This window comes from Oryx dammah, unplaced genomic scaffold (assembly GCF_014754425.2).
Source record: "Oryx dammah isolate SB20612 unplaced genomic scaffold, SCBI_Odam_1.1 HiC_scaffold_13, whole genome shotgun sequence".
Lineage (NCBI taxonomy): Eukaryota > Metazoa > Chordata > Mammalia > Artiodactyla > Bovidae > Oryx > Oryx dammah.
In genome coordinates, this window is record NW_024070197.1 from 17245659 (window position 1) to 17259261 (window position 13603).

A 13603-nucleotide genomic window follows, 5' to 3' on the forward strand; every position below is an offset into this window, starting at 1 on the left:
GAGTACACCATACATGTAAGTACAGCTTGAGGAATTAGCACAGAGTGAATATCTAGGTAATCACCACCCAGATGAAGAAACACATTATCAGTCTCCAAAAAACTCTTGTGTCCCTTTTCACCTCCCTGAAAGCAACCCTAGGCTTCCCTAGTGGCTCAGTGGGAAAGACTTCACCTGCCAGTGTGCCAGACGCGGGTTCGATCCCTGGGTTAGGAAGATCCCCTGGAGAAGGAAACGGCAACCCACCCCAGCATTCTTGCCTGGAGAATTGCATGGACAGAGGAGTCTGGCAGGCTATAGTGCATGCATGGGGCTGCAGAGAGTCAGGGACTACGCAATGACTAAACAAGAACAAGAGCGATCCTATCCTAATTCTTCGCACCATGATTTATTTCTGCCTGCTTCTGAGCTTCATGTGTTTGTATTCATTTCTATCTGGCCTCTTTCTCACAATGCCACAGCTATGAGATGGGACCAGGTTGCTGCAAGAGGCTGCCGTTTCTACCACGATGGATTTAATCCATCCTACTGCTGATAAGCGTGGAAGCTGCTTCCAGTGTTTGACAACTGCGAAGAGTGTTGTTAGGAACAGTCACAGAAGCACCTCTCAGAGCACATGAACACATTTGCGTCTGGGTTTATACCTAGGAGAGGAACTGCTGAGTCACCAGGCATGTTAATTTTCACTTTTATGGAACTGCCAAGCAGTTTTCCAAGTGGCTGTGCCCATTTACACATGCCAGCCCTGTCTGAGAGCCCCTGCTGCACGTCCTTACTGACTCTAGCTCAGGCTCCCATCCACAGAGTGCTGCTGGCCGCTGGGCTACGCCATGTCCTGGGCGAGGCACCGCAGCTCTGGTGCCACTGCAAGATAACTCCCTGGTCTACAGCAGGACAGGGAAAAAAATCCTCCCCCGAGGGGACTGCTGTGAGCACCTGAAACACACGTGGGGCTGCAGTTTAAGAGACTGAGGCGGCTAAGCGTTACCTGGAAAAACACGCTCACCCTAAGTCAACAGACGCAAGAGACGGCAAAAAGAACATGTCACAACATTGCCTCTAAACACAAAGCCTGCCCTTGCCAAACAGGACCTGGGCAAGAGGCATGCGTGGAGAGAAGATGATCTCATGGTTGGGAGTTCCCAGTTATAAACAAACAACTCTCTCTTATCATAGGCAGGATAGTCTTGAAATAGATCATGAAAAGCCATGATGTGGATGCTTTGCTCTGTCAATCTGGGTGGCCCTGGGATTGTGAATTTCCACTCATGGACCCACAGGATCAGTGCCTTTGAATCCTGCAGACACTGTCCCACAGCGCCCTCTGCTGGAGACAAGAGACAGTGTGGCCCAGAAGTCCTCGTTTTCTTCCGCACTGGAGACAGGTGGCCTACCGTCACATTTTTGGCTCTGAAGACTTGACCAAAAGCCACCAGTTGAAAAGCTCCCAGATTGTACTACACTGCTAGGGGTGATAAGTAGGGCATTGGCAGGCTGCAACGTGCGGCCACCTCCGCCCTCCACCTGGTCCTGTCCTACCTGGACTGACAGCAGCCTTCTCCTGGTCTCCCTGGTCTCCACCTGACTCCAATCCGTTCTTCCCGCAGCAGCTTGAGTCAGATCATGTCTCTCCTCTGTGCAGAAGGTGCTGACAGCAGTCCATCTCTCTCCCAATAAAATCTACACTCATCACTCGGCCTGTAAGACCTTTGATGACACCTGGCATCATATCACTGGGCTGTTAAAGGGCCTCAGGGCCACGCCAGCAAGGAGGTTCCCACCCGTGCAGGCTGTTCTCCACCAGCCTCCAACTCAGAAGCACCCCTGCCTTCCTCCGTGCTGGTCCACTCTCCCGGAGTTCTTTCCGGGAGGTCCCTTGGGAATCAGTCTGCCTTGGTTCAAATCTTGGCTCTCCCCCTTTTCCAGCTGTGTGACTCTGGCAAGCTGCTGAATTTCTCTGTGCCTTTTACCAATAAAATGCGGAATAACAGCACCTGCCAAAAAGGGTTGTAAAGATTCAATACAAAGGGCTTCCCTGGTGGCTCAGAGGTACAGAATTCGCCTGCCGATGCAGGAGACGGGGGTTCAGTCTCTGATCCCAGAGGCTCCCACGTGCCTCAGAACAACTAAGCCCGTGTGCCACAACTACTGAGCCTGTGCTCTAGAGCCCAGGAACCGCAAGAAGAGAAGCCATCACAATGAGAAGCCCGTGCACCACAACCAAGAGTAGCCCTGATTCCCACAACCAGAGAAAGCCTGAAAGCCCCAGTGAATACCCGGCACAGTCAAAAAAATAAATTCAATAAGAAAAATTTATACAGTGCTTATTACCATCTATCTGCACAAAGTGAGCACTCAATACGTTAGCTGTTGTCACAGTACACAAATGTATTTACACAAAGCCATATGTGTTGTTAAAAACGTAAAGAAAATTTAACCTTATGAGGAAGCTACAGTTTGTTTTTTCCCCTCACTTAACAGTATGTTCTGGAGATAACATCACACCAACAGAGGTACCGCCCGAACACAAGTGAGGTCCCAAATGAGCTTCACTACTACCCTTGTTTTCTGCACTTAATACAAGATTCTTCCTTTTTTACTGTGTATACATTTAAATTCTCTTTAAATTCTTAATGAGCAACTGTTACTTTTTTCAATAAAGAATGAAAAAGAATCTAAACCTCTAACCCTAACAAAACTAAGGCTGTCAAAAGCTCATGTTTGGGAGCCAAAGGGAACCCACTGGGCCAGGGAGCCCCTGGCTGCTGGCAGTCCCCACGTCCTGCCAGCCAGGGGCTCAGGGCAGGGCTGCCCTGGCCTGGACCTGGAGCTTGTCCTTTCCAGGCTCAGGGCGGGTGAGGCTGACGTTCTGGTGTGCAGTACCGAAGCCCAGCTCCAGTCTGTTCCCGCCCTGGTGGGAAGCTTGGCGCTGCCAACACTCCCATCCCATCTGCTGGGAGACGTGGGCCCACTCTGTCTCCCTGGTGGCTGGGGGTGGCCATCTGGGGCGGGCCAGCCAGCTGGCTTGGAAAACAGCCTGGGCCCCTCGCTCTGGCCCCCGAGACACGAGTGCATGACAGGAGAAGGACAGAACTCTGTCCGAGAGCTTGACCTTCACTCCCCAGCACGGCCCTCTTGACCTCTCAGCAAAGAGTGACAGCCACAACCTCAGCATCATGACAGCACCTTCCGCTCAGAGACACTCGCTGCCCGGCAGCTGTGTGCTCCCAGCTCGCGTGCACCACTCCAGGGGAGCCTTCCCGCCTTTCCTGAAGACAGCACGCAGACAGTACAGGTCTATCTTTTGGATGAAGAAATGGAGGCGTCCAGGGGCAAAGCCATCTGCCTAAGGCCACAATGCTGGTGAGTGGCAGAGCTCAACTGAACCCCAGGCTGTCTGATCACAGGGCCAGGATTCAAACTCAGCCCTACAGTGGGTGGCTAGAGGTTAAGAGCATGGGCTGGAGACGCAGGCAGTCTGGGTTCCTGTCCTGGCTCTGCCACTGTGGACCCTGACAAGTGATTATCTCCTTAGGCTTCGAGAATTTTCATCTGTGGAATGGGGACCGTGGAACCCACATCCAGGGACTACTGAGAGGCTGTGAAAGGTCAATGAATATAAAACACTTGGCACAGCACATGTCAGGAATATGCACTAAAAGTGTTAACTATTCTTATGACTATTGTCCTTTCTACGTTTGGGTTATGTGACTCTTCTGCTGCCATGGCAGGAAGGGCCTTTGCTTGTTTTTTTAAAATTAAAATATATATTTATTTGGCTGTGTTGGCCCTTAGTTGTGGCATGTGGGATCTAGTTCCCTAACCAGGGATCGAACCCAGGCTCCCTGCATTGGGAGTGTGGAGTCTTCGCCACTGGACCACCAGGTAAGTCCCAAGAAGGGCCTTTGGAAGGAGCAATGGAACCCTTGCTGGCCTCTGCCCCTTCATCCAGATGACAAAGTCCTCAGGCCTGAGTGTCCAACAGGCAACTCTGTGAGGGGCTGGGCCCAGGACTGAATACCCATGTGGCCTGCACATGTGTGAGGTCAGAGAAAGGCCCATCTGTGGCTGTGAACCCCACGCTGGGCCAAAATTAACAGGGCTGGTTGGAATGTGACAAAGGGATGGGAAACTGAGACCCCTGCCAAAGGCTAACTGTGGGCCCTCCCCAAGTGCCAGGCCCAGCAGTGCCCACTTTATACGGGCAACCTCACCAAGCCTACGCCACAGTCCTGAGAGGCAGGGATCCTACGGAGGGAACGGAAGCTCTGAGAGAAGTCATCTAAGGTTTCACGACCACTAAGTGATTGTACCAGGCACTTTCCTGCCTCAGGACTTTTGCACAGGTTGTTCCCTTCACCTGGAACATTCTTCCACATGTCCCCATGGCTCCTTCTCTCATCTTCTTTAGGCCCTTTACTCAAATGTTCTGAGTGACACCGCCCTTAACTATCTGGTCTAAACACCTTACCAGGCCCACACTTACCTCTTCCTTGCTTTCTGTCCCACCTTGTCATCATATGCCACAGTGCATAAGTTGCTAGGCCATCTATGTACTGTCTGCCTTCCCCAGGGTCCCATGAGCATCTCTGCTGTATTTACTGCAGTTTCCTCAGTGCCCAGTGCAGAGCTGGCTGGCGGCGGTGCTGAGTAAATCTCTGTCGAGGGGAGAACTCCACACCTGTGTCCCTGAGCTCCAAGGACCTTTTCCAGCCTGGGGTGGCTCAGAGACTAGTTTTTATGGGTATTGGGGGTGGGAAATGTGTGGAAGTAGGCATAATCCAGTAAAGGCACCAAGTCGGTTTCTAACCTACTGAATAGGAACCACAGAAAAATATTACACCCTGACCTAGCATCTCCACGACTCTCAGTGTGCACAACCAATTCTGGGGGAATTCCCTGGTGGTCCAGCGGTTAGGATTCTGTGCTTTCACTACTGAGGCCTGGGTTCGACCCCTGGTCAGAGAACTAAGATTCTGCAAGCCACAGAGCATGGCCAAAAAATCCCCAAAATCGAAACAAAACAAAAAAAAGCAAAGCCTGGTACATAAAAAAAAAAAAATCATTCTACATGTTCTGTCTTCATGAAAAAACAAAAACACAATAAAACGCTGGCATGAAACTGAGGTCATAACTCATGAATGGGTCCGATGTACATACAGCCTGAGTTGAGTCAGAGGAACCCCAGAGGTGGCTGAGGGGTGGCCGGGGCATGAGCTGACACCTTGCCCTGTCACCCACTGAGGGTGCTCTGGGCAAGCCCCCTACCCTGACTATGCCCGTTTCATCATTACAATGAGAAGGATTACAGTGCCTTCACTGCACAACTGTCATGACATTTGAGTGTGTGAATACACATAAGTACAGAAAACGCCTGACACACAGTGTGAAGTGAGCCTGAATATAACAGCAGCTGCAATATTATTTCTTAGTATATGATTGCCGCTGTCACCTCACCTGGCCGCTCCCCATATGTCAAACACTCTGACGCAGTGTGAGCTGTCGCCTCACATTCTGCCCTGGCACTCATCTGGCCAGAAAGGCAGGGCAGCGGGCAGTGCTAGGGAGACAGGGGGATGGGGACCACCTGCGGGATGGATGCCAAGTTTTGGGGGCTGCCTGCCCTGCGTTGCCACAAAGCCTCTGTGTCCTCTCATTCCCCCTCAGTGGGAAGGTCTTCGTGAGGGGATGGGGCCGTGGCCCCTGGTGCAGCATCTGCTGTCTGGATGAGGTCCAGGTTTGGCCGGCTCCACAGCCAAACTCCCTGGCAGCGGCTGCCTGCTGGTCCCCATGTCTGCCAGGAGCAAGGGGGATGGGGTAATGCATGCGGGGAGGGAGATCAACTTTGGGGGTCTGCCCAGCTGATGTGTGTGCTAAGTCGCTTCAGTCATGTCTGACTCTTTGCAACCCCATGGACTGTAGCCCGCCAGGCTCCTCTGTCCATGGGATTCTCCCAGCAAGAATACTGGAGTGGGCTGCCATGCCTTTCTCCAGGGGATCTTTCTGACTCAAGGGATCGAATCTGCGTCTCTCACGTCTCCTGCACTGGCAGGCAGATTCTTTACCACTAGTGCCACCTGGGAAGCCCAGCTGATGATTGTCTCTTTTCTGGAAGGTCTTCCTTTTGGTCTTTTGGAAGTCTCCATCGTTTGTGCTGGCCTATCTCCCTCTCCTTTTGCTGAGGAACTGCCTCTCGAGCACCGCCAGGTGGCTCTGACAGAACCATCAGTCACAGTGCCCTGCCTGGCCCTGGACCCAGGGTGGAGCATTCCTCTATCATCCCTGATGACAGTGACTGGCCTGGGGCACGGGCGTGTGATCCATGCAGAGCCAATCAGAGTTCTTCCCAGAGCTCCAGCAGGCAAGAATGTGGAGGAGAAAGTATAAAGATGTAGAAGACTCGAGCAGCTGGTCTGTTTGCAGAAGATAATGACAACCCACAATGCAAAAAGCGGCAGAGCCAGCCCAGTGGAAGAGACAGGAAGGTGACATCATTTGAGTGCCTGGATCCAGCTATGCCTGAAGCCAGCCCTACCCCTGGACTTGCAGTTTCATGAGCCAGTGAATTCTACTTCTGGCTTAAAGCAGGCAAAAACTGGGACTAAGACTCAGCCCTCCCAATGTTGGGGGCTTGGATTTCACTCCTGGTTAGGGAATCAGATCCCACATGCTGTAACTGAGAGTTCGCATGCCACAAGTAAAGATCTTGCAAGCTCCAACGAGCCTGGCAAGTTCCTCTGTCTATGGGAGCCAAACTAAAACAAACAAACAAAGAACCCCAGACAGTAGATTAAAACCTAAGAGACCTAATCATACAGGGTGCCGTGAACAGGCCTCGTTCCTTAGACCTAATCACACAGGGTGCCCTGAACAGGCCTCGTTCCTTAGCCACAGCTGACCTTTATTGCAGGGGAAGACTTGGACCAAACCGGGACAAGGGGCTCCTCTATTCTGAATGCAAGTAGCAGGGCTGGGATGTTTTGAGCCCATCAACAGCAGTGCCCGCTCCTAAGAGCCTCCAGTTCCTACCCTGCCTGAGACCTGCGGCTTTCATTTGCCTTTCCACTCTGCAGGACACCTCACGATCCTGAAAGAATCGCCTACGGTTGTCCCTTTATTTTTTACGCTCACCACCTTCAACCTTTTGCAAATATCAGAATCCGGGGCTCTGCGGTCAGACCCACCAGATTCCAGTGTTGGCTACTGATTCATACATGTCTCGGAGTCTTAGTCTTGTTGTCTGTAAAATGGGGGGACTGACGCGATGGCTCTTGTGAGGCTGTGGGAAGGATTACAGGAGCTGAACCGGGGCAGCGCTTGCTCACAGGACCAGGTACCGAGTAGGGGCTCAGCGATGTGAGTGGCTGCGGCATATGTCACAGGCACGTGAGCGACTGCACCTACCTCTCGGGTCCGGAAGATGATCCTGTACTGGTACTGAGGCCCGTGGTCCTTGTGGTCCTCCAGCTTCTCTCGCTTGATGCTCACGGCCACTGGCCCTAGCTTCTCGTCCACCCCGAAGTAATTGGCGTGTTCTGAGAAGGAAGAGCAAGGAAGTTCAGAGCCAGCTCTCTGGGAAAGAGGGGTGACGTCCCACAGCAGGCCTGCTGAGGGGACAGTCGGGGAAGGCTCTTGTGTGCCCTGTGGGGTCCTGGTCACACAAACTTCATGCCTGGTCGCAGCTACATCGATGGAGAGACCATGAGAGGTCAAGCCCACCTTACTGTACCTTCTTGCAGTCATAGAAGTTTCCCGAGTCTCCATGTTCTCATCTAGGAAAAAGGGGACCCTAGTGCTACCTGCAATTCATAAGAGGTGATGTGAGAGTGAACTGAAGCTACAAATAAAAAAACGCTTAGGTTTCACGAAAAACAAAACAAAACAAAACAACAAAACAAAACAAAAAAAAACACTTAGTGCGGTGCCCGCCTTGTAATAAACTTCGTCTCTCGCTGTGATTATCTCATATTTGCAAATGCTCAGCAGCTTAGCTGCCAATTAGCCCTCTTGAAGCAGTTACAATTCTAGTCAAAAAAAAAAAAAAAAAAGATTGTAGACTAAAGTGTCCTCTGGTTGGCTGAAATCCGGGCCCTGGACTCATTACATGTGGCCCACGTCACTCGACAGCATTCTCATTAGTAGAGTGGGATCAGGAAGGACAGATTCACATCTCAGCATGACTGTGAGGATTAAATAAGTTAGTAAGTGGGGAGCACAGAGCCAGGCACAGAGGGAGCAAGTGAGATGTGTTGGCTATTACTACCCGCAGGGCATGACGTTCATCACAGAACAGGACCACAACTCAAGTCCCTAAGCATCACCTGTATCTAGCCATGCTCCCATAGATGTAGGAAACTTCAACACTACTCTTTTTTTCCTTATGGTGACTGAGCCTTTAACGAGTCATGGAGGAACTCATTTGTTCTCTCTCTGAAATGACAGCTGTCTCTGCTTTTTAAAAAAAAAAAAAAAGCTGCTGTCTTACAACCTTTCCAGGCAAACAGTTCTTCCTGGTGTCTAACCCAAGTATTTCCTGCTTCTGGTGCATGCCCACCAGTAGTCTGTCTCAACTTCAGTCCATGAAGAAGGCATCTATACACTGCCAGAAATTTCTTCCTACTCCCGTGCTTTCCATGTTTAAAAGAGGGTTCCTAGTTTCATGAAATGCTCTTGGTGAATTAAAGGCTTATCTAAAGCTCAAATAACATTAATTAATGGTCCCAATCAGAACAGCACCTGCAGGGGGTTAGACAATCTCCCCAACTGGTCAGAGAACAGAATAAATGTGCTCCACAGATATCAATCTATCCCCGAAACATTGGCAGGGGCTATTCTGTTTTCTACCAATGCATACCCAGTACCCTTGAGGTCCTAGAATATACTAGGCACTCAATAAACACTGACCAATGACTAACATTTCTGAGCTTCCAGAGCTACAAAGAAATTATTTTTTTAAAGAAAACAGCTTCTTTTTAAAGCTCCATGATAAGTACTTACTACCTCCCTGATGAAGAACTGAGTGTTTTGATGTACAATCTTCTTTGATCCTACCACAGTCCTTCCGTGTAGGTATTTCTATGTGCTAAATGAAATATGTGTTCTCTGCTGGTTAGATAGAAAATTAATATAATATAAATGCAAAACCAGATTTTTTCAAATCCCCTCAATTCTGGCCACTAGGTTTGTAAATTTCAAAGACAGACCCTGTCAACTTCTCCCATGGGTTGTGGATTTGTTCATGTCCTCCTGTAGCTGTATTAGTATTTTATTTATATGCCCCTCAACCAGGTTACCAGGTACACAACTACTAGAGTTTCTTGGTAAATTTTTAGAAAATCTACATGAAACAGTCCTTTCGGTTCTTCTAACAAATGCTGTTAGCCTTGAAGTCTATTTTGTGTGATACTGATGTTGCCTCACTGGCTTTCTCTTGATTAGCACTGTCTGAACTTCTTTTTTCATCCTTTAATTTCCAATCTCTGTGTCACTTTTTTTCTGGACACATGATACTGCTACAATCATCTATGTTCTTCACACAAGGACACAGAGTACAAGGGGTAAAATGTGTCATGTAGCTAATAAGCTATGAAACATACATCCCAAGCCCAAGGCTGAGTCCAACACTGGTGGAGCGCCAGAGACTGTACTCTGGACAGAGGGATGACCCAGAGGGATGACATTAATTGCGTCTGACTAGGACACTGCTTTACAAAAAATTTTAAATTAGCTGTGGAGTACTAGCTGCCTATTCATTACCTATTCTTCCCTTCTTCTTAAGAGAAAACCTCTGTTCCTGGAGGAAGAAAAGAGAGAGGCTCTGTCTTACCAACATTTCCCAGCTTACCTTGCAGACTGGAGTGGCCAATAAACAGAAGCAGTTGGCTAGGACTTCTGAGAATGCTCTTCTTAAAAGGGGGTGACTTAATAAAAAGGTAGGGGAGGGGTGCTGACTTGACAGGAAATCTGTTATTCTGTCTAAATCCTTTCCTCTTTCTCTTTGCCTGGAAACATGGATGTGATGGCTGGAACTCAAGCAGCCATCTTGAGCATCAGGAGATCACTCTGAGGGCTTGGAGGCTAATGCACTAAGGCTGGCATTCCACTGATGCTGAGGAGTAACCATACTAGCCCTGAGGTGCACATCTCTAGACTTTTTTATGTGGAGAAAAATAATCTATGTTGTTTAAGCCTGTTACTGGCAGTTCCAAGCAATTCTGAATTGACATAGGAGAATCCATATTCAAAGAATCTGAATTTCAGGAGAATCTAGATAATTAGAAAGGATGGCAACACTGGGTTTGTCTACACTTCCTGGATGACAACAGTGAACCAGAGTTCCCCTCTGCACAGCCCCTGCCTGGTCTGCCTCCCTCTATTGTCTCCTGCCTGGCCTCTGTGGCTGCCTGGATTTGTGGTCTTTGCACTATGCTCTGTTGCCTCTGAGGATTGCCTCATCAGCATCAATGAGTTTAACCATGTGTGATCCCCATGTTAACACCCTCCAAACATCAGCAGCTTCACCTTCTGAGGGGATCCAGAACTTGCCTGCTTTCTCCTCACTCCTGGGCTCCCATCCTAGACTTACCCATCACCATTTCCTGCCTGGACTATTGCAGTAGACTCCTCCTGGGTCTCCCTGATCCTCTGCCCCTACAGCTTCCTTCCCCAGAGGGAAGCTGTGGACACCTGAATCAGATCAAGGCCCTCTCCTACTCAGAATCTTCCTGTGGCTCCATTTCACTTAAGGTAAAAATGAGTCCTCACCATGGCTCACAAAATCCCATGTGATCTTGTCTCCTTTCAGCCTCTGTCACACACTCGTCCCAGCAACACTGGCCTCTATCCTATTCCCCCAATGTTCCAGGACTTTTGTACTTGTTTCTCACGCCAGGAACACCATCTCCAATCCCCGCAAGGTTCCCTCCCTTTCTTCAGCTCAGTACTCAAAAAGGACCCACCTAGAAAGTCCTCCCTGACCACTCCTTATTGAAAATGCAACACCCGGACACTGACAGTTTTCCCGCCTCCCTATTTCACTTTTCTCCACCGCACCTCCCACCTCATGACGCCTTATATATTTAGATATTTATCTAGTATAATTGCTTGTCTTACCCCACTAAAACACTGTATGCTAGGAAGACAAAATTTTTGCTTTAAGCTGGTCAACACTGTATACCTTGACTCTAGAAAGTGCCTGACACGCAGCTGAACGGAGCACATATTTGCTAAATGCCTGTCTACTGTCTCCTGCAGCGCAAAGTGTGAAGCACGTGTCATGAGACGGGGCTCACTGCGTCCCCCAGCCCCTCTCTGCATCCTCCGTGCCAGGGCAGGACGAACACAGAGAATGAAGGAGCAATGCCCCACCCGCCCGTCCGCCCCCGACGTCACCTTTGCCCACGAAGTAGTCCTGATAGTAGCGGGCGCCCAGGTCCACGTGCTCGATGCTGTACTGCCGCGGGCGACTCTGCGTCCTCTGCTGCTCCTTGGGCACCTCCAGCACCGAGATGCTGGCGTTGGTGCGGTAGGCGCTCAGGGTGGGCTCCGGAGGGCGGACCTCGCCGCCGCCCCCACCTCCGCCTGGGGAGCCAGCGGCCGCCCGTGAGAAGCTCACGTTGCGCTCGCACTCGCCGCCAATCTCGTTGCGGAAGTGCGGGCAGCTGAGCAGCAGGTCGTTGCTGGTGTCGTCGCCCAGGTCTTGCTCCAGGTTCTCCTTGCAGTTCAGGTCCTCCGTGCTGGTGAAGGCGGGGTCCAAGCCACCGAGGCTATGGGCCCGCGACGCCGTCAGGGACGCCATGGCCGAGGCGGCCGAGGCCCCGGTGGTCGTGTTCCGCCGCTGGGCCGTGGACGCCCGGTTGGCTGCCGCCTCGTTGAGGTCGAACAGCATGCTCTGCACGTCGAAGTGGGCGAAGCTCTTCTGGCAGACCCACGGCCGGCTGGCCTCCGGGGGGCTCCGGCCGTCCTCAGCCTCCCCTGAGCACCGGGCCGCTTCGCCTTCGGCTCTGCTGCTCCGCAGCTTCCGGAAGATGGACGAGTCCACCTGGTCCCCGCCGCCCAGGCCCCGCGAGGGCTTCTTGCGGGCCTTCTCCTTCTCTTTCAGGGGCTGCAGCGGCAGCAGGCTGTCCTTGGTGGGCTGCCCGTTGCGGGCCTCCCCCTTGGCTGCGCCGCCGCCGCCCCCCGAGACGTGGGGACCGGGATCGGCCCGCAGGAGCTCGGTGAGGCTCGGGGCGCCCCGGGCCTCGGGCTGCTCGCTGCGGAACTCGTTGAGGATGTCGAAGAAGCTCTGCTCGGGCACGCCCTGCACGTCGATGGAGGACGTGCTTCCGTACTCGCGGAAGAGCGGCAGCGCCCCCGTGTGGCGGGCCGCCCGGGGCTCCGCCGTGTCCTCCACGTCGCACTCGCTAAGGGTGATCTCGCTGCTGCTGCGGTTCCGCAGCGGGAGGAAGGCCCGGCCGGGGGACCGGGGCCACCCATCCTGGAACTCCACATCCTTAGACCGCCTCCTGGCGAGTCGGTGCAAGGCTTTGGACCCTGAGGAAGCCGGGGTAGGGGTACCGGCGGGGGGCTGTCCGTTCTGTTGTACGCTCCTCATGGCATGGGCTGCCTTCGTGGCCTTCGTGCCATCTGCGTCCAGGGAGGGGCTGGGGTTGTTCTGCTCTCTCAGGGCCTCCCGCTTGGGCGGCCAGTCGGCCACCCGAGCGCGCACGCCCATCTTGGGCATGGCGGGGGTGGTGGGGCTGGGGCGGGTGGGGGCGCTGACCGTGCTCTCGCCCACGGGCTGGGGCACGCTGCCGTTCTGCACCCAGAATCCCAAGGGAGCGTAGTCCCCTGCGTGCGGCCCGGGCAGGACATCGGCCGCCCTGGCCCCACAGCCGGCTGCCAGGTCCACACCATCACTGGGGATGGGCCGATAGGTGGTCATAGTCCACGGGCGCTGGAGTGCTGCTGGCCCCTGAAAGCTGTAGACTAACTTTATGGGGTCCCCTGGCCCTCAGCCATTGTTCAGGGCCACCAGTCCTAGGATGAAGGATGCTGGCCCCTGAAGCCTGATGGGAAGGTTGTGAGCCTGTGGAGTCCAATTCTCCACCATCGCTGTGGACAGCAGTGCCTGGACAACCTCTCGAGGCAGGCGCTGTCCCGGGGCCTCCAGACTGAGTGGGGTCAGCGGGGCAGAGAGAGCAGCAGTTGTGTGTGAAGGCTGGCAGGCTGCAGGGCCGCCTTCCCTGCCATGCTGAAAAGGGAGAAAAGACAGAAGTGAGATGTGAGGTTACTGCTGCCACAGAATGACTTATTTTTTTCAACTTTACTTATTAAAACAAAAACAAAAACAACTTTTTTTATGGAAAATTTCAAAGGTACCCAGAAGCAGAGAGAAGAGCATGATGAGCCCTCCCACCAGCTTCAACACCATTAACTATTTCTCATTACTTCCATCTGTTCCCCCACTCCTCCATGGTGTTTTTGACAGGACTGCTCTTGTTTACTTGCTCAATTGTGTCCGACTCTTTGTGACCCCATTGACTGCAGCTCACCAGGCTCCTCTGTCCATGGTATTTCCCAGTCAACAATACTGGATTGGGTTGCCATTTCCTTCCAGAGGATC

The 13603-nt window shown here is 52.2% G+C and overlaps 1 protein-coding gene across 4 annotated transcripts in view; it reads right to left on the reverse strand.

The window, feature by feature from the left end:
• The window catches only part of SIPA1L3 (signal induced proliferation associated 1 like 3), a 251978-nt gene that overhangs the window by 92103 nt on the left and 146272 nt on the right, over positions 1–13603 (reverse strand). For all 4 annotated transcript variants that reach the window (XM_040252892.1, XM_040252889.1, XM_040252890.1 and 1 more), the window contains exons 3-4: positions 11392–13231; positions 7405–7535 (exon numbers count right to left, since the gene is read on the reverse strand). In XM_040252892.1, the coding sequence (XP_040108826.1) occupies positions 7405–7535; positions 11392–12922 (1662 nt within the window). In that variant the 5' untranslated portion in view covers positions 12923–13231. The remainder of the gene's footprint in view (positions 1–7404; positions 7536–11391; positions 13232–13603) is intronic.